Source organism: Numenius arquata, chromosome 1, assembly GCF_964106895.1.
Source record: "Numenius arquata chromosome 1, bNumArq3.hap1.1, whole genome shotgun sequence".
Taxonomy (NCBI): Eukaryota; Metazoa; Chordata; class Aves; order Charadriiformes; family Scolopacidae; genus Numenius; species Numenius arquata.
The window spans coordinates 7029282-7050858 of NC_133576.1; the positions used below are offsets into that span (position 1 = coordinate 7029282).

General features: G+C 42.9%; 1 protein-coding gene across 1 annotated transcript in view; it reads left to right on the top strand.

Moving 5' to 3' along the window:
• Nucleotides 1-333: 333 nt before the first annotated feature.
• KIAA0930 (KIAA0930 ortholog) overlaps nucleotides 334-21577 on the top strand; it is an 86155-nt gene continuing 64911 nt past the window's right edge. The window contains exon 1 of the mRNA XM_074152708.1: nucleotides 334-478. Within this exon, the coding sequence (XP_074008809.1) occupies nucleotides 334-478 (145 nt within the window). The remainder of the gene's footprint in view (nucleotides 479-21577) is intronic.

Genomic DNA, 21577 nt, shown 5'->3' on the forward strand with positions numbered 1-21577 from the left:
GGAGCCCCCCCCCCCCCCTCCCCCGCCGCGGCCGCTGTAGCAGGAAGCGGCGGAGCGGGGCCGGGCGGCGGCGGTGGAAGCTGTTGGCGACGCCCGGTGAAACTTTCCGAGGGGTTAAACCGAGGAGGGTCGCGCCGACTGGCCGCAGTCGGAGGAGGGAAGCGGAGCCGGGTGGGTTTTTCCGTTCGTTGCCACCGGGCGGCCCCCGGCTCCGCCCGCCGCTGCCGGGAGAGGCGTGCGGGCGGCGGGGGCGGCAGCGCCGGGTGCCGCGGCCGCCTCCGCGGGGCGGCCTGACATGAGATCATCGCCGGCGGCAGCGGCGGCAGCGGCAGCATGGCCTCTGCCAGGAGCGGCGGCCGCGCCGGGCCGAGGGACGAGGAGGCCAACGGCGACCTGGACCGCTCCCTGCAGCAGATGCTGCGGGCGATAGCGGAGGAGCGGAGCCGCGCCGGCCTCCGCCAGGAGATCAGCGGCCTCGGTGAGTCGGCGGCCGGGCCCTCCCTGCCGGCTCGGGCGGGAGAGGGGGAGCGGAGGGGCGGGCGCGGCGCCCTGGGGGTCACCCCCACCCCACCCCGGGGGCGGGAGCGGGGGAGCCCCCTCTTCTGCGGGGCTGCGGGCCGGGTCGGTCTCCCCGGTCCGGGCCGTGCGGGCGGCGGTGGCCCGGAGACCTGTTGTGTGCAGCCGGGCTGTGCTGCTGTCACGGGAATGGGGCTCTTTTCCCTTCCGAAGTCCCCGAGAGAGCAGCCGGTTGCTCCATTGTCTGAAATGCCCTTGGAGGAAAAGGGTCAGGAGGCACCACGCACGCACATCAGCCGGTATTTTTATATTTTTAAGTGTAAGCTGTGTGTCGTGCGTTTTGGAATACAAACGGAACAATTTTTGTGTTACTTCTGCCAATGCTTTTGGTAGTATGGCTCTCAACTGATCTCTGTAGATTTTTTTTTTCCCCCCCTTCTGAGTCAGACACCTCCCTTCTCTGAGTAAATGACTTCACGCTGCTTGCCGGGCTCTGGTAAGCACACAACCTTGTGGCCCTCGGTGGTCAGTTAATTATTTTTTTTCTTAATCGTGGAGGTTTTCTTCAGCTTTCTGGCTATGTTGTTTACTAACATCTCCATCTGTGCAGATTTTACGTGACACGTCTTTATTTAGCTCTCGGCAGAGCCTACGCATCGCAAAATAAAAGTTTGAAGTTGAAATTCGGTTGGCTTTAGGTGCCGGAGTGGTATGACGGCTCCCTTTAACCAAAATCCTTCGCATCAGGAAACTCTTCTGGCCAGCCAAATGAATAGAAATCATTTCATTTTTAAGTGCAACAACAGAGATAGAAGATTTTGATGTGAGGAATGGTTTCTACCTTATTCGAAACTTTTGTATGTCCTGGGCTGGACCTGTGCTTTAAGGAGACGAAACCCCAGAAGTCCTTGCAGGGTCAGGGCTTTGAATTATCAACACCGATGTGCCATACTTCTCTTGTTTCTTCCAGGTGGCTTTTATTAATGGCTCCTCCTTCCTCAGCTTATTTATAAAGTCTCAAAAGTCTCTGATTTTGAGTCTTCCTTTGATTTGAGTTTTCCTGGCTTTGGCTTTGGTGGCGTGGGTTGGCATGGGGACTCTCTCTGGTTCTCCATCTGACCTTTATGCATCACTTTGCCAATGCTCAGTGGTCTCCTCAGGGAGGAATGGGCTCTCCCTTCTTTATTTTTGCCTTGCATATGATGAAAGCTTGTGCAAACAAAGAGAAATGATGAGTCTGTCTTGTTTCTTTATGCTTTTTTTTTTTTTTTCAAATGAAATTGGAACTCCTGGCTTTACTGTAGTGTAAAAACATTATAGGGCCAAATGAAGTGTTGTTGCAAAGAAACTGTAAACAAAACAGGAAAAAAACCCCACTAAATCTAAATGCTTGTGAGATTGCATTCATTGAGAAGTTGTTCTCAGCTCATGTTTGGCCATATCATGTTTGAGTGAAAATAGAGACTCGTAGGAATAGAAATCTCACCATTGCTTTCTCTTACCGAAATTGAAAAAGGGAAAACCTGTGGTGGCTGGTAAGAACATAGAAATGCTTTGTCTCTGTTGGTGTTTGAACACGCGTCCACAATAGCTTATCAGGAGAAGTCCAGCTGTGTAACTCTGGGATAATCAGACAAGTAATAGGACTATTTTCCTATTAGGACTACTGCACCTCTCTTTTACCAGAAGAAGACTTGGAAGGAAAACTTCGGGAGAACCGCTTACCTCATTGCACTGAGGGGCTGATCCTGGCTGTGCAGATTCACCAGTGTGTGTCTATACCTATGTGGAAACAGGTCATATGTCACCACAGGAGTGCCTTGGGTGTTCAGTTTTTATATCCAGGGAACTTTTAGCTGAAAACACTGCAGTTTGCCAAGCCATTATGTCTTTCCCTCAAGTACAGCGTCCTGCAGGTAGAGAAGTGCCATGTATCTCCATGCCCTCAGCAGCTGCAGGCGTGGTGGACCTTCAGATTTTCTTTTTTTTTTTTTTTTTTTTTTTTTAAATGCAGGGAGAATCCTATGGTGGCTATTTCTGGGCATAGTTGCTGAATATCAGTTCTGCTGTCACTCCCCTTGCTAATTCCCAAGCCCTGCAGAGTCACGAAGTGGGACCCCTCTCAGGATTAGAGGTTGCAGACTCAGGTTGCCACAGGGACGTGTAAATCGTCACAGCACCTGACCAGCTTTTTTTTAATTACGTACATAGTGTTACTTAAAGTTTGGGAGGAATGTGTTGGGAAGCTTCCTTAAGGCCTAGGAGACAGAGAATCTCTCTGCGCTATACATCTCGACTTTAGTATATTGAAGGATTTTCCAAGATCTTCATTTCATTGTGTGCTACGTGTTACCCGATATATGACATTGTCACTCACGGTGAATGAGTGCTTTTTTTTTTTTTCCCTACTCTGTGATTCATTACTAGGGAAGTAAATAGTTTAAATACTTCACTTAGGAAAAACGCTGAGCTTTCTGAGTGGTGCTCAATAGAAATTGTAGATGAACAGAAGGTTATCAGGTGTAATCCCACGGCTTAAATTTATGCGTGTCTGGACTGCACTAGCAAATGCTGCTGCAGGCCATGCAACGTAGTCAGGATAGCCTGGGCTATCCCAGAATATGCACGGCAGATATAAAGGCTTTTCCTGGAGTTCGGTACTCGCAGTCCCGTGTGGGTTCAGGTGGCTAACACACAGGTTCTGTCTGCTCTTCGTGCCTGGGTGCTGTTATGCAAAAAGTCCCCAGTGATCCAAGCTGGAGCATGTCACCTGTCTGGCTGCAGGGCCAGCATACCCACAGCTGGTTTTACATCAGTGGCGTTTCTTTTCTAATGGCCGAATCCTTCTCAGCTGTGTCAGTAGGTTAAACCTGTTGTGGGTGTTTCTGAGTTCTCTTGAAATCAGCCGGCAAAGACTTCGACCGTGTTAAATTCTGGGTTTTCCCTGAGTACTGTTAACTTCTCAACAATACAACGGGACTTACTGGGCCTTTATTTGGGTGGCCTCTCTCCTTTTGTGTATTTCCTTTAAGTGAGCTCCTATTTCCCAGCCTAAGGACAAAATTGCTATTTTTGCTGGCACTGGATTTTGGTGAGAGGAGTCACTTTATTTCAGGGAATATCACATGAGCATTTGGACAAGTATCGTCAAAAAAACGTAAATCCCCTTGCATGGGATTTTCTGTATTGTCCTGTTTGTGTAATGTAGGAAATACAGCAAATCTGATATCACGCTTCAGAGTAATGACTCCTGCGTGACTCCTTACCAAGCTGCTTAGGGGGAAGGATGATGCCTCTCCGAGAAGAAGTCTCGGCTGGGTGTTAGTGTCACCCAGTTGAGCAGAGTATTACACTAACGTTGTGTGCGACGCTCACTCTGAAATGCCGTTTTTTAGAAAGTTTCTCTGGCAAAATAGTTCTTCTCGGGGAAATGACAGAGTTGCTGTATATCTCCTCAGCCAGGCTGCTTGTAAGGCTCTGAAGTTACCTTTTTGGCCAAAGCCCTGAACTGGGAGGGTTTTATTTTTGGTTGCGTCTGAAATTACTGCGTAATGTTGTCAGATGCTTAATTTCCCCGTGGCCTCCTGTCCTCCAGTGACAGATTGCCCTACCGTTAGCGTAGCACGGTGTGCTTGGGTGGAAGTGGGACTTCGTGAATACATACTGGAACTTATAGTGAGTAAGAAAAATAAATAGGGAGATCTGGATAACGTCTTGGGCTGTGGCTGATCAGTAATGGAGATGCGTAGCCAGGCGAAAGGTGGAGGAGTCGTAAGGATCCTGAGAAGCAGGTGGCTGCCCCGTGGGCTGCAGGACGTGGGGAGTAAATAAGTAGTTGAAAAAAATGCTGCCAGCAGGCACTGGAGGTCTGTAATGGTGGTGGTCACAGGTGCTGATGGAGAGGCCGGACTCTGCAGAAGGTCCTCATAGTCTTGTCAGTAATGAAGTGTTTCTTCTGTTTGGTTTCCTGGTGGTAGAGGAGGTGTTCTTGTATTTGGCCGACTGTTGATGAGAGGTGGGCAGGGGAGGGTGTACTTGGCGTAGGCACAGTGGAAGGAGGAACATTCATCCTCCAAGTCTGAGGATTGCTTGGACTTGTTTGTGCAGCAGTGCACCTCAGGGCTTGTCATGTGAGTAAAGGCAGTGGGATGATTCATGTGCCAAATTATCCTGATGAATAAATCCTGGAGATAAATATGTCTCTAGCCTTCCTGAGAGAAGGAAAGGTGAGGTGGCATACAGTAAGTGCTTGTGAGTATTGTGAAAATATGATGGAAACAAAGACCCAAGTGGGAAAATATGGGTAGAAGGATGAAGAACGGTGGAAGAAATTTTTGGAAAGCAAAAGAGGTTAAAATGAAGAACTAGAAAGAAGAATGAGTAATTTGGATTTGAAAGTACTAGATTGAGACCTTAGCTCTATTGTAGTGTAATAACTTTTAATTAAATTATAATATTCAAGAAAGAGGTATTTGAAGAAAGCATAGCCATTGAGTAGGTGGAAGTGCCTGCTGGCAATTTGCTGCAGTACAGAACTGGTTTGACAGGAGTAGTTTTCATGCAGAAACAAAACCTATTCTTCATTCGTGGTTCTTCCTGGAGTTAATTCAGTGTGTTGTCCAGGCGAAGGTAAGAAGCTACAAAAGCTGGGAAGCTTTGTTTTCTTTCAATCTGTGAATAACAAGGAGGTACGAAAATCACCTCTGCCCTAACAAAAGCTTGAGGGACATATACAATCAAATTCACTATCTACAGGTAAAGTCCCCTGTAATGAGTTAGTTTAATATACAAATATGTTGATAAATTGACTTTCTTTTAATTCAACACGTTTAGGACTTAATTTGAGTTTAAAATACGGTTTTTATTACTCAAACCTTAGTATTTGAACAAGTTTTTTTGTCCTGTTCATACAACATTTTGCAACTAATGAATATGAGATGTCCACTAAAAAAAGAATAGTAAAATTCTGAAGAGAAAAAAGAAGATGGTAGTGTAAGTAACTTAAAAATAATAAAATAAAAAAGTTTATAGAGTAGCTTCCTAATCCATAAAATAAAAATTAAATAAAAAAAAATCACAGCGTTCCAGCCATGAAGAGTCTGTATTTCTTTCCAGGAAAAGTTCTAGGAAGTACAAATGCAAAGCAAGATCAGAACAGATTATTTAAATCAGAGTTAAAGTAGGTAATTTAAAGTCAAAGTGATTTAACCAGCTCACCCTGACTATTGAACCTCAGATTTGTGTTGGAGAAAGATGAGCAAATAGCCAAGAAATTTCAGTGTGGAAACAGGCATAGTGTGATTTATTTATTTCAGAGGTAGAACGGGAAGATTATTTTATTTTAAAGCTGCTTTTTTTGGTTTTTTGCCTGGCATAGAAAATTGTCTGGGAGAAACTTTTGAAATGAAGCATGCATATAGATGTTTGATGCATAGTCGAGTGCTTGCATGGGGTGGTGTAGGAGAAACCACAGGTGTAGGAGAAACTACAGCTGGAGCCAATTCTGAGACCCAGTGAGTTTGGTCACGGGGTGGGAACGTGTTTCTGCTTGTCCAGTGGCCCTGTGTGCGGGACTGATGGGGTGAAGGATGTGCTCGCTAGGTCCTAGGTCCGGCGGCAAGGAGCAGGGCTGGCCGTGCTAGAGAACAGAGGGATGGAGGAGCTTGTGGTGCTGGTCTGGTCTGGTCCTCGGCAAATAGTACTCATGCGAGGGGTGCTGGTTGTACTCCAAGGACATCAGACTCGGGCAAGTCTGATGGAAGGTGATTTTTGGATGCTCGTATCAGGGCTGCAGTGGGTAATTTTAAAACCAGGGTGCAGCGCCAATTTTTAAGGTAATGTCTCTTGCTGTAATGCATCAGTGAGAACAAAGTAGTTGAAGGTGGCTGCTGGCAAATTTCCTTTCTGGCAGGGCTGTGCTGGGTGGCATGCTTTTTGTTAATGAGATTTCTTTCTGTTGATATCGCAGAGCAGGAGAGAGGCTGTGATTTTGCTGTGGTGTGTTTCTGTGCTGTGGGGACTGAGAGGGGGACAAAGGAGAATCTCTGGCTGGGAGACCTTCTGATGTTGGGATAGGATTGTGTAGGATTACAGGCAGAGGCAAATAATGATCTTTAATATTAAGGCTGAGAGAAAATAACTGGTGTCAGGAGGAATACTGAGGTCTTGTGCCCTAGGATCCCATCCTGCCACTCTGCAGTCAAGCATAGGATATTTAAGAATATCCATCTAGGATCAAGTCATGGAGAATGGCAGTCTGGGATAAACTATAGGGCTGCAACCCTCCAGGGTAAATACCCCTTTTTTTTCTTTTTTTTTTTTTTTTTTAAATGGTGGTTCATTTAAAATTCCATTTTCATTGTTTATTAGAACCTTGTTCATGCTGTTGTCACTAATGGCCTGTCAGACTTTCCATTACACCCAGTGTTTTCAGGGGATTTGTAATTTGGCTATGAAGGTTAGCTTCTGTCAGGAGCTTGACAGACATCATCCCAGATCAATAGCGTAATGTGGTCTTTCTTTTATTACAGCTTTTATATATTGTTTTGAGCTGTTTAGTTTATTTTTTTCCTTTTAATGGAGATGAAGCTTTATGGGATTTTCATATCCTGCTCAATAGTATACATCTTCAAATTACAAGTCAGACTGGAGATGCTGAAGTAAGAAAGCAAGATTTAAAAAAAAAAAACCAATAAACAAACCAAACCCCAAAACACAACCCCCAAAAAACCCCAACAAAAAAACCCAAAACCAACAAATAATCCAAGCCCCACCCCAACAAAAAAAGCAAACCCAAACCAAAATGCCCTTCAGAAAATTGTTGCCCCAACAAAATAAGCAGCTTAGTTTTTTAAAACAAGGCATGCTGCTATTTGTTTTTGGATGCTAGCAGAAGTTGCTGGATACTCAATTTTTTGAAAATGAGAGTCCCTCAGGGCTGAATTATGAATCCGTAAGCCTGACAGTGGGAATAGTCAGGGTATTTTAAAACACCCATCTTTTATGTATGTAATACTGTAGTTCTAGTTGATACCTTAACTGTTTGGTTTTGCTGTTCCAGCAGCATGCTCTCCAAAACTTTACTAGGGTACTAGTCACAAATCCATTTTGAAGTCTGGATTCTGTTTTGACCTTTAAGATGGATGGGACATGCGTCTTAAGGTTTAAAATACAGCTTACCTTTACAGTTCAGGGTGGATTGGATTTAACAGTGTATCTGGTTGGATTCTTTCCAAAAGGAATGAAAAATTGAATTTCCTGAAGGATAAAGCGTGTTGGTGTCCCCTCTCATTGTCTTTGCCCAGGATGCTGATCGATAGAAAAAGCTCAGAGGATGCAAACTTTTCAACACTTGAAATACAGCGTCTTACATTCCATCTTACATTTCGGGAGAAAAACAAAGCCTTGGAATTGAGTAATTAGTAACAATTGTTGCATCTACTTATCCTTGTAAATGAGCTAAGTAGGATCAGGGCAGCAGCTCACTGACATTGAAAGTATTACCATGAAGTGAATGACAAAGCGCAAGGGGAAAGTCTGTACAAAATCAATTCATGGTCTTAGGAGCCCCCTCAATAGTGAAGCTACTTTCTTCCAGTCGGTGTTCAAAAGAATGTGAAACAAGCTGGTTTTGGTCTCTTTCCAGTTCCTTGGGCTAAACAGGGTGGATGTCAGAGAATCAAGGTTACTCTTTTTTGTGTGTGTGGTCCCAGGTCCTTGGTTACTTTTCTTGATGTAGGACATAAAATACAGTCAGGATGCAGAAAAACCAGACACGTCATCATACTGCTCCTGCTAGAGGAGTTGAGGTAACCTGGGCACTCTTCAACAGCAGTTCTGGTGACTGAAGTTAATCAGGTGCAGCAACAGTCCCAAGTAACTTTCTTCTCTGAGTTCTTACTGTTTAAGGCATGAATGCTGCATGTAAGGATTTATAGGGTTTTCTGCAATCCCATTTTAGAAACAAGGTTTTAAAAGTGATGTTCTTGTCATTTTGGTTTGCCTGGTTTCTGGTGCTATAGTACTGACCGGGGGGCTAGTACTATGCAGGAGTTGAACCCTGGAAACAATAACATTCTTTATCTTCTTTCTCTGGAGGTTCCTTAAACCTATTTCATTTAGGGTCTCAAATTTAAATCTCTTTGAGGCAAATGTGTCGTTTTGCAGGCAGAATAGGGTATTGTGACGTGAAGAGCAATTCCTTTTGGGGCCATGTCCTTCCTGCCACTGCAGAATGAGGAAACAGCTACCGGTGTGGGTATTTAGGCTGTATCTGGCATTTCAAAATATTCTCTGCAGAGTTTTCTTTCTTACAGCTGGATCTGTAAGAAAGCATAGCACGTGGCAGACAAGGAATAGTCTTTCACATGAAGACCGATTTCAAAGCATTCCAGGGTGTTTCTAGGTACAACGGTGTGCTCAACGTTCAGAAGTGCATTTGAGGCCACCTAATCTGTTGTACTGTGTCTGATTTCCCTCGTGGGAAATTACATCTTTGGACTCTGTCTCTCCCCTTCAACCAGGACGTGCTCAGTGAGTCGGGCTGAGGTTGCCCCAGTTTTGATGTTTAGCGTTGGGGTGATGAAAATCTTTATGGCTCGATAGTTAACCTGGCTTTTTGTAAGCTACCATGCAGAGGAGGCAGGCCCTATGTTCAGTAATTGCCAGAGGCTGCTGCCGTGCCTGGATTCTCAGTTTCAGGAAATTTGCATGAGGTGTTGCTGCCACTTTATCAGTCTGTTGGGGCTGCAGCATGTAGAGTCTTCTGCAGGAAGATTGGCAGCATTTAGCCTTTGAACACTTGGGTGGTGTTTCCCGTGATCAAATGGATGTGGAAGATGTATTACTTCTGATTATCTGTATCTGGAAGGTAATATAGGTAGTTTTAACTCCAATCTCTGTTGGCATGTCTAAATACCGGGCTTGGATAAAAAGTGAATTGGGAGTTCTTGGTCCCCTCTCACAGGGCTCCATGTGATCTTCAGGAACTTGAGAGATGGATTAAAAATCCAGGGAAGCTTGAACTGTCTTTGCCCTATGAAGAGTTTGATTTTAATTGCTTTGAGATGCTGAAACATCATGAAGGTGAGGGAAGTGTTTTGAAATGGATTTATAGTATTCTGCGAAGAGCTGTGAAAGATTCACCACAAGCTTATTCCTCTGCTTTTTCAGAGAACAGATACAGGAGTTTGTGAATGTCTAGTGATGTTACATTTTCAATAAGGAGTATGTTTACTCACCTGCCTTAAAGGACATTGAGAGATGGATTTTAAATTTCCATAAAACTCAGAATACACAGGGTGTTTAGTGTGATTTAAGTATCAGTCCCGAGAAGATGAGTTTATTGCCTTATAAGGGTCACTTCTGCTCAGTTATTGCCTGAGCTCATCTTTTCAGAAACAAAGCAGCAAGATTATCGCTTGGGGATAAAACTCTGTGTAAGCCCAGTGGCTTCCTAAATAATCATGATCTAGCTTTTCATATACTTCACTGGAATGCTTAAATGCTTTTTTTTTTTTTCCCTTGGGTTTCATGAGAAGTTTAATTCTGCCTAAATAATGAAGATCTGAATAGATGACCCATGTTTTTCGTAACAAGGGTGACTAAACTCTAGTCAAAGCATCCTGTAAATTGTTAGTAGGCCATGTTTTACGTGAATAAAGGGGAACTAATTTCATCCTCTTTGATATTACAAGCATAGATTACACTATGCTGTGTTCTTTAGTCTGACTCATCAGATTGTTTCTTTTTTAACCAGAAGGAAAAAAAGTCACTTCTGAAACACAATCCAGTATCAAAGGTGTGAAGGTGTACATGAGGTCCTCTGGGGATGCAGGTGCTTTTAAAATGTGCCAGGATCACAATAATTACTGTCAAATTTTTCATTTTCTTCTGTTCAACAATGTCAGGCTACCTCATTTGATTATATCTATATATATATATATGCACACACATGTATAATATACACAGTATAAAGAGATGTAGAAGTTTGGACTGACTTGGAATCCTGTCTTGAAGCTCACTGTAATGGTTTGCTCTGAGGCTTTATGATTTTGCTTTTGTAGATGGTACTAGTGATGTAGGCATTGCACTCTGAGCGGGCTGCTGTCCCGTTTCTGGAAGCTGTGCAATCCTCCGCATGAAGGTGCAGTCTGCCTGACATCCTTGCTGTGGCATGTCCAGGAGCACCACCTTCAGCTAGGGATATTTTACTGTCAATAAAATTTTCAGGTGTTGCCAGGGTGTAGAAGGCTGTTGCCCGTCTGATGCTTGCTTGAGACTTTGAGTCCTTAGTCAACCTGAGGTTTTGTCATTCATAGTTCTTTTTACTGGATGTCTCTGGCACTACAGAAGGAGGAGGAGGAGGAATGAGTCACCCTCTAAACTGGAACACAGTTGAAGTCTATAACCCTGCATGCGCGTGCTGAGGAGGGATATACTAACCGTTATTGCTGAACTTCAGAGATCTGGATTTACTGTTTGCTCTTCCGTGGATTTCTTTTGTGATTTTTTTGGGCAAGTTGTTGGCGCTCTTTGCACCTGTGTTCCCCATCTGGTACTGGGAAATAATAAACTGTTACCTCAGAGGGAAAGCTCTCCTGTGGCTGACAACTGAGAGCTCCCTCCATAAGCAGCATCTCGGAGGAGTGGAGTAGCATAGCCACAGTGGAGTGCACCAGGGAAAGCATGGGTCCATCCAGCGTGGACTCTCCTCTTCGGTCCTGAGCTCATTGGTTTAGCAGGAAGATTGAGCAAGTAAGAGTAGCAAGGAAAACAGAAGACTGACAGTTCGTATAGAATCATAGATTCGCAGAATGGTTAGAGTTGGAAGGTACCTTGAAGCCCATGCAGTTCCAACCCCGCCCCCGCCATGGGCAGGGATATCTCCCACTAGAGCAGGTTGCTCAAAGCCCCATCCAGCCTGGCCTTCAACACTTCCAGGGATGGGGCATCCACAACTTCCCTGAGCAACCTGTTCCAGTGCCTCTCCACCCTCACAGCAAAGTGACTTTATGGCTTTGCTCCCCATCTGAACAAAACCAATGCCTGTAAACAACAATTTTTGCTTTCTTAACAAAAATCATAAACACAGGGTTATCTGTAGGTTTTTTGGGTCAAAACTTGAATTCTCAGGTCCTTTCCAACCTGAATTCTTCTATGTACCTGTGTACCTGCCAGAGATGAAGAAAGCACCAGGTTCCAGCTTTTTATCCTGTGGTGTTCTGAATGTGGCAAAAGGGGGAAATCAAGCATAGGCATGTCCTTCTTCTTTCTGCTTTGCTGGCAAGAAACTTCAAAATGAATCACAAATGTTTCTTCTTCAGCAAAATGCTGTGAAAAATACAGCAATTAAAAATGTATCGCTTACCTTGTACTTGTTTGTCACTGTTCTCTTAGAAAATGCCCTCAACCTCAGGTTTAAGACTTACAGACAACGAAAGGACAGAGGGGGGAAAAAGGAGTTTCTGTGGCTGCATCTGAAGCCTTTGTGTCTCTTCAGATGTCGGATCTATGCTTCAGTGCTTTGATGATTGAACGGAAGAATGTTAAGATTTATATTCTTTACTTCAAAACTCTAGTGGCAACATCAAAAGGTAGCAAACTATGTAATCAAAATCACAGGGGAGGGTGATCGTAAGCCCAATGGTGGGGAAAAGCAGAAAAAGACATTGCTGCCTTGTGCTTTTGCTGAGAAATTTTCTAAATAAAACCTTTCTTTCTCAACTCACATGTTCCTGCTTGAGACCTTGTAACTGTCATGAGATAAAGGTAGTGATTTCTCAACAGATAAAGGTTGTGACTGTTGCTGGTCTTATAAGCTATAAGCCATCGTCTTATAAGAGTTGGGGTTGTTCATCCTGGAGAAGGGAAGGCTCCAGGGAGACCTCATAGCAGCCTTCGAATATCTGAAGGGAGCCTCCAGGAGAGCCGGAGAGGGACTCTTTGTCAGGAAGTGTAGTGACAGGACAAGGGGTAATGGTTTTAAACTGAAAGAGGGGGGATTTAGATTAGATATCAGGAAGAAATTCTTTACTGTGAGGGTGGTGAAGCGCTGGAACAGGTTTCCCAGGGAAGTTGTGGATGCCCCATCCCTGGATTGGGGTTCAGGCAAGTGTTCAAGGTCAGGCTGGATGGGGCTTTGAGCAACCTGCTCTAGTGGAGGTGTCCCTGCCCATGGCAGGGGGGTTGGAACTCGATGATCTTTAAGGTCCCTTCCAACTCTAACCATTCTATGATATTTCATAATGATTTTTTTAGTCTGAAGAGAGTTGACTGGTTGAGGGTGATGTGGTGGATGGGAGAGAGACGCAGGGAGGGAGGGCGGGCAGAAGCAACAGAGCTCAAATGTCAAACCGTAATATGTGACAGGTTGGAAGCAAAAAGCTAGGAAGTATCTTAAATGTTTAGTCCAATATCATATTCCCTGGGCTACTTCACTGTAGTAACCTGTGTGCAAGGCTTCCAGATCTGTAGGGATTTGTAGCTGTGCGAGTCTCTTCTTTGGAGGAGAAATTGGAGTAGTGATGCTGGTTACGAATGGAAAGGGTTGGTATGTTCTTAGCAGCTAATATTAACATTTAATGGTAAGTTATACCTAATATTAATAGCTAATATTAACATATAGTGGTAACATATATGGTAGGCTAGACCTCCATTTATTATACCGAATAGTAGCTTTCCAGTAGTTGCTCTCTGCCTTAAGGAGTAGGATGCTGCTGGCTTTTGGGCAGCTGTTTTGGGCTCTTTCTGACAGAAGTTAGTATGTCGTGGATGTTACTAAGATTCTTCTTTTTCTCCTTTCTGTCTTTTAACCAATAATGACCGTTCTTCCAGAGAGCCATTTTTTCTTGTTTTCAATTGTTCTGTTGTGGACTAAATTAAAATCCTGTGTTTTACTTGGGGCTGTCAAGGAATGATACCTTTCCTCACGTATACAAGATGCCTGCAGCCCAAAAGGCTGGTGTGCTGGCAAGGGGATTGGCAGTCTCCAGTTCTGCAAGCTCCTACAGGCCAGCCTTGGACTGGTTTCTTGCTCCTTTGGTGGTTTCACAGTGAAGCGATAAGCTGTTAGAGGAAACATTTTTCTTCCTTGTATGTACGTGGTTTGTTTAAAGAGAGGGGCTTGCTTTTGCAGTAAGAGGAGGTTTCACTGGGATGTATGTGAGTGGGCAGACACTCTTCATTTTTATTTTTAGCTAAACAGCTATATTTGTTACCTTAGAAGCCTGTGTTAATAATAATGAAAATGCTAATGGGAGTGCTGCCTAATTAACTGAAATATCTAGGCACTGGCAAAGACATTCAATTTGTTGGACATAACATGAAGTACCACTTTGCTTTAGCCTGAAGACTTTAGAAAGCAACCCAAAGTGGGATTTCTAAAGGGCTTGTTTTTTAAGTACCTCCTTCTGTAGATTAGTCATCTTATCTATGCATGTCAAGTTAGACACCCAGTTGAGAGATGCAGTGTCAAACAGGTTTGGTTTTTTTAAATCTTGGCCACAAAGATGGGTGAAAGTGTTGGTTGTCAGCTTCTAAAAGCGAGTGGGTTTGTGGTCTAGAAGGTAAGTGAGAATTACGGCTTCCAGTGGCGAAGTTGCCAAGTGATCACTCAGAAAGCTACTGCCAATGTTTCCACTTAAAACAAAGAAACTCCATTTGGAAAATACCAGTGTGTGATAGTAGGCATGTGTAGGAAATATCTCTGCCTCCCTACAAACTGCTGTTGTAATAATTATTCCTTCCTTCTGCTTTGACAGCGTGATAATAACTAGCAGCCCACAGCAAAGATGTGATGCTAGGGGGAGGTACATACATGAAAACCTCAGTAAAAACCACACTCTAGGTAGTTTTGTAAGGCTGGAGTTCTTCCAAAATGTGATTTCCTGGTTTTACCTGATCTACCACCAGTTAGTGCTTTGACCAGTGGTATTTATTAAGTGTGAAAATAGAGGTGTTGGATGTCATAAATTTACAGGACTAGCAGTCGTTGGTCAGAGTGATTGCACTGGCAGAGAACAAAAGTAGCGTGTATATATAGCATTGAAAATGCACGTTTTTCCTGATACAGGCAAGTTTCTGCACTCCAGCAGTGCCAGCATGCTTCATAAGTTACCAAGTGGTGTTCCCAGATTGGATTTAGGTCTTGTAAAGTTTCGGAAGTTGTTGCTGGTAGATCCTGGAAGCAGCAGTAGGGAATGTGTAACCATTTGTCCCTCTTCCACTGATTTTAAAGTGCATGCAGTGGAATCAAGGTCACCTCCATTAAAGGAGGATGGCTACACCTGCACTAAATTCTCAAATTAGTGTCAGTTAGGAAACACAGAAGCTTTCTGCATTAGTTTCTTATGTGAAAGGCGTAAGTAGGCGATTCCTCTGGTGTTATCCTAATGAATAAATTAAATATGTGGAAGTGATGCTTCAGTCCCTCATGGAATTGTGCATGGGTTTGAGTGAGGTTTGGATGCAGCTTCTGGGGAACTACCATGTGCTGTGAGAGGCTGAAGTACAGCAAAGTAGCTGATGAATGTTGGATGAAAATAAGTTTTATTATTTCTGTGCACTAAAGTTTAGTAGCAGGTAACTGTATCCTGTCAATTGTGTTGACCCTTGCTATGGTTAGATATTTAAAGTAAACTGGCAGGTGTCTGTAAGATTCTGTCTCGATTTGGTATTTCATACTGACACATGATATTTAATTATTTCTCCCTAAATTTAACGTCTAGGATTGCTACGTCTCAGAAAATGTCTCAAATTTCTTATGGTTCTGTTTGAATTACACTTTTTCAAAGGGGATATCTATAGGTGGTGCACAATAGTTTATGCTTTTAAATCCTGTGGGCTTTGATTCAATATTAAGTGTTAAGTAAAACGATGGTTTCCACAGCGTGTGAACTTTAAGAATGCATTTTACAATTTTTTTTTTTCTAGAGAAAGTTGCGTTTGTTTTTTTAGCCGTGATGATACGCAGTGATCTTCTGCAGTGGGAAAAGAACAAGTGCAAATGGAAATGGAGAATTGAAACAAATGTAGATGAGAGAAAGTAAGATCTCCCCCACCTTCGGAGTAATACAGAAACCATCCCAAGGAAAATAAAGGAGAAAACCACAGTGCCCAGGATCCAAGCACTGAGACTTCTTGAAGCTTTTGTGTGAGCAAACAGTTGTTTCCTTCAATATTTGCATTACCTGTGTGAAATGAAGTAACAAATAGGCAAGATTTTTTTAAATTTATTTTTTTCCAGTATGGGAGGAATCAAAAGAGGGTCTAAAGTTGAGGAAGCTTTAACACCCCAGCCAGACTTTGTGGCTTGTGTTCAAACTCGGGCAAGTTCAGTTATGCCTTTCTCTATCACTTTTAGTGGTTTTCAAAATACTGCACAAAGATATGTATGTCTATTACATTTTGTCAGCCAGCACCAAATGTATTCCAGCACTGCAGCATCTAATATTACATGGCTGTCATGTAAAAATAAGCATTCCCCTTAATGTTTGTGTTGCTAAGTGCAGGTATTCCTATGCTTAGAATATACTTTAGCCTGAGTTGCAGGGTCAGCTGAGTTGGTCTTTCCACATGACTTCCACAACGTTTTGAGGAGTTGGAGTTAAATAATACATGAACTCGTGCTAGACCTCTACAAAGGTCATTCTGTGTTCCTCTTAGTGGGAAAAACAATGTGAAAACAAATATGATAAAGGTGAATCAAAGTGGCAGGTGGTATGCGAAGTTTAGAAAGTAGAAATCAAAGTTTTCTAGAAACTGAAGTTTTCTGAGGTGACTAGAAGTAGTTTAGAAAGCAGTTGAGGACACAGATAAGATGTGTTAATGGTATCTAGAACGATAAGGTAGAAACCGGGCAGAAAATCTTAGTTTGGTAAGAAAGAAAAAACAAAACACCAAAACTACAAGAGGATGCTTACCAAATCCGGAATTTGAACCACAGTGTCCTTTCTCTCACAAGGTAATAGCTCTTCATGGGAGTTGTTCTACTGGTTTTTAGCTGTTTTCTGTATAAGTAGGTGTTCAATTTGACCTAGAAAAAGCAATTCAGTCTGTGAAAGAACTGTGTTGTGTATTGTTCTCCTTTCATAGTACATTACAGATCTGCCTAAAGCCACACTCAGGATAACTTCTGAGAATCACTTCTCTCTTAGGTGAAATTCAATAAAACAGTAAATAGCAGAAAAGAATGTTTTGAATTCAGAAACAGCTGTAAAAGATCTTAAGAGTAAGAAGGCAACTGAGAAACTTGTTGTATTAGTTGATTGCTCTTCAGTAGTGGGTGAAATTGTTTCCATTGCTGATGCAGCGGACTTCTATGAGTTTAATGGAAAATTAAAACATATTAAATATTGAACTTTCCTTTTTGTTAGGACTGTCTTCCTGTGCTACATACTGTTGATAAAGGTGCTCAAACTAAAGAGCTCTGGGCTGAATTTCCTTAATACAAAGCTATGCAATTTCATACTATACTTGTATTTTAGGTATTGTCTGTGAGGGCTCTATTATACCCTCTTCTAGGGTATATGTTACGTGTGTTAATGTGCGTCCTCTTGTACAAGAGCACATTTGAAATCTTGATCATTGTCCCTGGTTGTGCATGAGGGTAGATTATTTCTTCTAGTCATGCTGGAACTCTCCAAAGAGAAGATTTGAAAAGCAGAGGAGAAGAGGAGATGGTTTTGTGGACGGGCATGTATGTGCTCTGAAACTGGTTGCAATTAGAAACTCTCCCCCTGGGTTTATCTGATTTACAAACATTGTGCTCACAGAATAGGTTGGTGTTACCTGGTTTTGGAACTGTAATAGTCCCGTAATAGTTCCTCTGTTCAATGCTGTCAAAAGAGGAAGTCAGGTGTTAGAAGTTATGAGGGAAGGGGTAGAAATCAGTGTTTTGCCACAGAATGATTCATGGAACATGCTCATCTTTAATACTATAGTCTTGAAAAGGTTCAAAGAAGGGCAGCGGAGGTGCCATGGGGATGGCTTCCGTACAGGGGATGTTTAACTGGTAGGGTAGAACTTCTCAACCTGGAAAAATGGTGCTTTGGTTCTTGTCTTTGATGGAGACCTGTAAAGCGGGTGGTGTGAATACAGTGCCTAAGCAGTAATTGCTCACTGTGTTTTCCTCTGAAGAAAGCTATTGCATAAAATCAGAAATTGGTAGGTAAAATAAAAACCCCCGAACAAACCCAAAACACACAATGTGTGGTAAAAGCTGTGGGGTTCATGGTCACAGACAACTGTAGGTTGTAAAAGTTCACGTGCGTCCAAAGAGAGCATGAGCAGGTGAGTGAAAGAGAGATCCAGTGGGAACTGCCACATACCCAGGTCTCTGGCACAGAAGGTCACTGACCCGCGAATCACCGTGGGCTGTGAGGGTACTGAGGAGAAAGGTAATGTACTCCTGCCTTTGTTGTCTACTCCTCCCTGTCCACCTACATTGCCTACTGTTAAAGGCATGACATTGGGATAAACAACCTTTGGTCTTGACTCACAGTTCTTACGTGCTGGTTTTGTCTTCCTTGGAATTGAAAGGAAAATGTTCTCCAAGGGATTTTTCTCATCAGGAACATCCTGTAATAGCATTTCACTAGGTAATGGCTTAATACAGAAACAATTTGAAGTATTTCTTCTTTAATTTCATATTTTACAGTTCTTAGTTATCTGAATTTAGCTTCTTTGTGCTATTTGTATGCTGTTCTTACAGTAACTCTGTAGAGTTACTGGACATACGACTTTGATCATTAAACCCAGTGTAAGAAATTGTGCCTATGAATAATAACCCAATGTTAATCCCAAGCAGCTAATAAGAGATAAGAAAAATAATCTCTTTTGTGTTGCTCTTTAATTAACCAAGGCAGAACAAGGTACTGGCTTGGAGCTGGCTTAGGAAGAGGTTAACCTGCAATTTTGTGGTGTCTTGTCAGTTCACCCAAAGTGGTAGTTCTAGAGAGTTGATGACAATTATGTTGATAACCAGTGTCTAAATACATCTTCAGTGTCTTTCCTGTTTTTCCATTGATACTCTTGGTCTCATCTATGCTTATGATGGTTTAAAGTCATAATCTACAAAACTGAGAGCATTTTGGACAAAGAATAGCTTAAAGCATGTTTTACTTTAACTACAAATGAAATATTTGGAGGATATTTTTTTTTTTTGTGAACTGATCTGTCTCTGTGACAGGATGAAAACGTCACCTCATCCTGATAAATGGAATAGAGTCAAGCAGGGCTGCTAAGTAACTTATTCAAACTGAAAGAGTCACTGACGGGGAGACAACCCTCTTCTGGTGGCTTTTAACTTGAGCTTTTTTCCTGGAATGGTAACTTTTCCAGTAAAATCTTTGATTCATATAAAGGGCAGTACACTGCATCCAGTGTCTCTGTTAATGTGTTTATTAAGTTTGTTTGAGGTTCATGGATTCTGGTTTTTTTTTTAATCAACTTTGCAAAAGTTGGATCTTAAGTAATGTTATTTATGCAGGCAATCCTGAAAGTGAGGACATCTAAGTTTTCATGCCTCCTGTACAAACAGGATCGTTTGGGAATGCTTCTTTTTGAACTGTCTAAATACATAAAGGAGCTCCTCCAAAACGGTCAGATGCTGTGGTTATAGCTATCTGACTCTGCTCCTTATCTGCTCTTTTATCTCTTTCTGATTAGACTCTTTTATGATTTAGGTGTTCAGAAGTGTTGTGTCTTTTTTCCCCTCATGTTGCTACTGAGAAAGTACTTAAACTTTTGGGCCCTAAAATAAACATTGAAAAGGACCCCTTCAGTTGCTGAGTTGTTAAGCCCTGCTCTCTGCTTTGCCCTCTACTTTGTATTCCCTCCATAGGGAGATTTGCGAGGCCAGAACCTCTTTTGGTTGTGGTTTTTTTTTTTCTTTCTTGGGGCCTTTCCCAGGTGAGCTAGAGCCACCTCTTACACTTTTCTCTTCTTTTTTTTTTTTTTTTTTTTTTAACCCCAAAGTACTGTATTTTGCTGCTGAAAACCTGCTGAGACCTTCCCTTTCCCAAACTGAGTGCTGCTAATGATAGAATTGGTACTTGTGGCTGAGGATCTTCTTTGCCCTGTGCCCTCCTCTTCCCTTTCCAAAAGTCTTTGAGCCTAGTAGTGACATTGGGACTGAATGAAGTCCTTAAATCTGGACAGGTTGGATCAATGGGCCAAGGCCAATGGGATGAGGTTTAATAAGGCCAAGTGCCAGGTCCTGCATTTCGGTCACAACAACCCCAGGCAACGCTACAGGCTTGGGGAAGAGTGGCTGGAAAGCTGCCCAGCAGAAAAGGACCTGGGGGTGTTGGTGGACAGCTGGCTTAACATGAGCCAGCAGTGTGCCCAGGTGGCCAAGAAGGCCAACGGCATCCTGGCCTGTATCAGGAATAGCATGGCCAGCAGGAGCAGGGAAATGATGGTGCCTCTGTACTGGGCACTGGTGAGGCCTCACCTCGAGTGCTGTGTTCAGTTCTGGGCCCCTCACTACAGGAAGGACATTGAGCTGCTGGAGTGTGTCCAGAGGAGAGCCACCAAGCTGGTGAGTGGTCTAGAGAACAAGTCATATGAGGAGAGGCTGAGGGAACTGGGCATGTTTAGTTTGGAGAAGAGGAGGCTGAAGGGGGGGACCTCATTGCCCTCTACAACTACCTGAAAGGAGGTTGTAGAGAGGTGGGTGTTGGCCTCTTCTCCCAAGGGAATAATGACAGGACCAGAGGAAATGGTGTAAAGTTGGGGCAGGAGAGGTTTAGATATTAGGAAGAATGACTTTACTGAGAGAGTGGTCAGGCACTGGAAGAGCCTGCCCAGGGAGGTGGTGGAGTTGCCATCCCTGGAGGTATTTAAGGAACGTGTAGACATGGCACTTCTCGGGCACTAGAGCACGCCCTGATTGTTGGTTTGTGTCTGTTTGTGGGTGGGTGTGGTGTGGGGTTGTGGGTGGGTGTTTGGTTTGGTTTGGTTTTGGTGTTGGGTTTTTTTTGTGATTTTTTTTTTTTTTTTTTGTTGGTTGGACTGGATGATCTCAAAGGTCCCTTCCAACCAAGAAGATTTTGTGATTCTGTAAATGCGTTAGATAAGTATTAACTGTTTGTGTCTGACTAGAAGTGCTGTCACTGTGTTCTTACACACAGTATTAATGCACTGTATCTAGAAAGACTGCATGGTATTATATTAATGAATCTAGAAGCTGTGGTCCGGTATCATTTCTGTCTAGATGCACAGAAAAGGAGGCAGCCTCTGTTAGGAGGAGGAGAACAGGTTAAAAGAGTAGGAGCTGCAGAAAAAGGCAGGTAACCAGATTGTAGATTTTAGAGATAGTTGTAGGACAGCAAGACCAACTTCTTTAACTACTGTAAAAAAATAAAAGGCAAAGTAATTAAAAAGACAGCAACTGACATAAGAGATTAATGTAGGAATTGCTTTTCTAGTGATAAACATTTAAAAAGACTAGTTATGGCAACCTCAAAAAAAAATGTGGCTCTAGAAGTCAGGATGATAGCTGATTATACCCACCAATAGTCATGTATAGTTAGGTTCCTGGACTATATTTAAGCACTTTTATACCAAGTCAGCAGAAAGTGGTGGAATAAACGTACTACTGCTTTTTCTGTTCTTTGTGCAGAGTATTTCTTTGGCAAAAGTCTGCAAAGAGGAGGAGGAGGTCAGTGCTTTCTCTGTATTTGGTAGATCATTACCGATACTGTTAATGAATCAGGAGTAACTGACAGATCAACAACCTAAATGTCTCCTTTCTGCTAACGTGGCACTGAGTCAGATGAAAGTAGCTTCACGGAGGAACCGTCCTCCAATCTCTTGGCATTGGTTGTGTTTGCACTTCTCTTCCTCTTGCCAGTGGCTAATTAGGAGGTAGCAAGAAAGACCCAAAATGCGTTACAGAAATGCTATAATTACATTTATTAGGAAGTCTGTGTACATGTGTTAGATTAGCACCGGCTATCCTTGTCCTTAATTATTTGATTTTGATAATTCAGTTTGCAGCCAAGCTTCTTGTTAATCAAGACAGATTTACACAGAACCCTTGTGTAATGCTTGACTATGG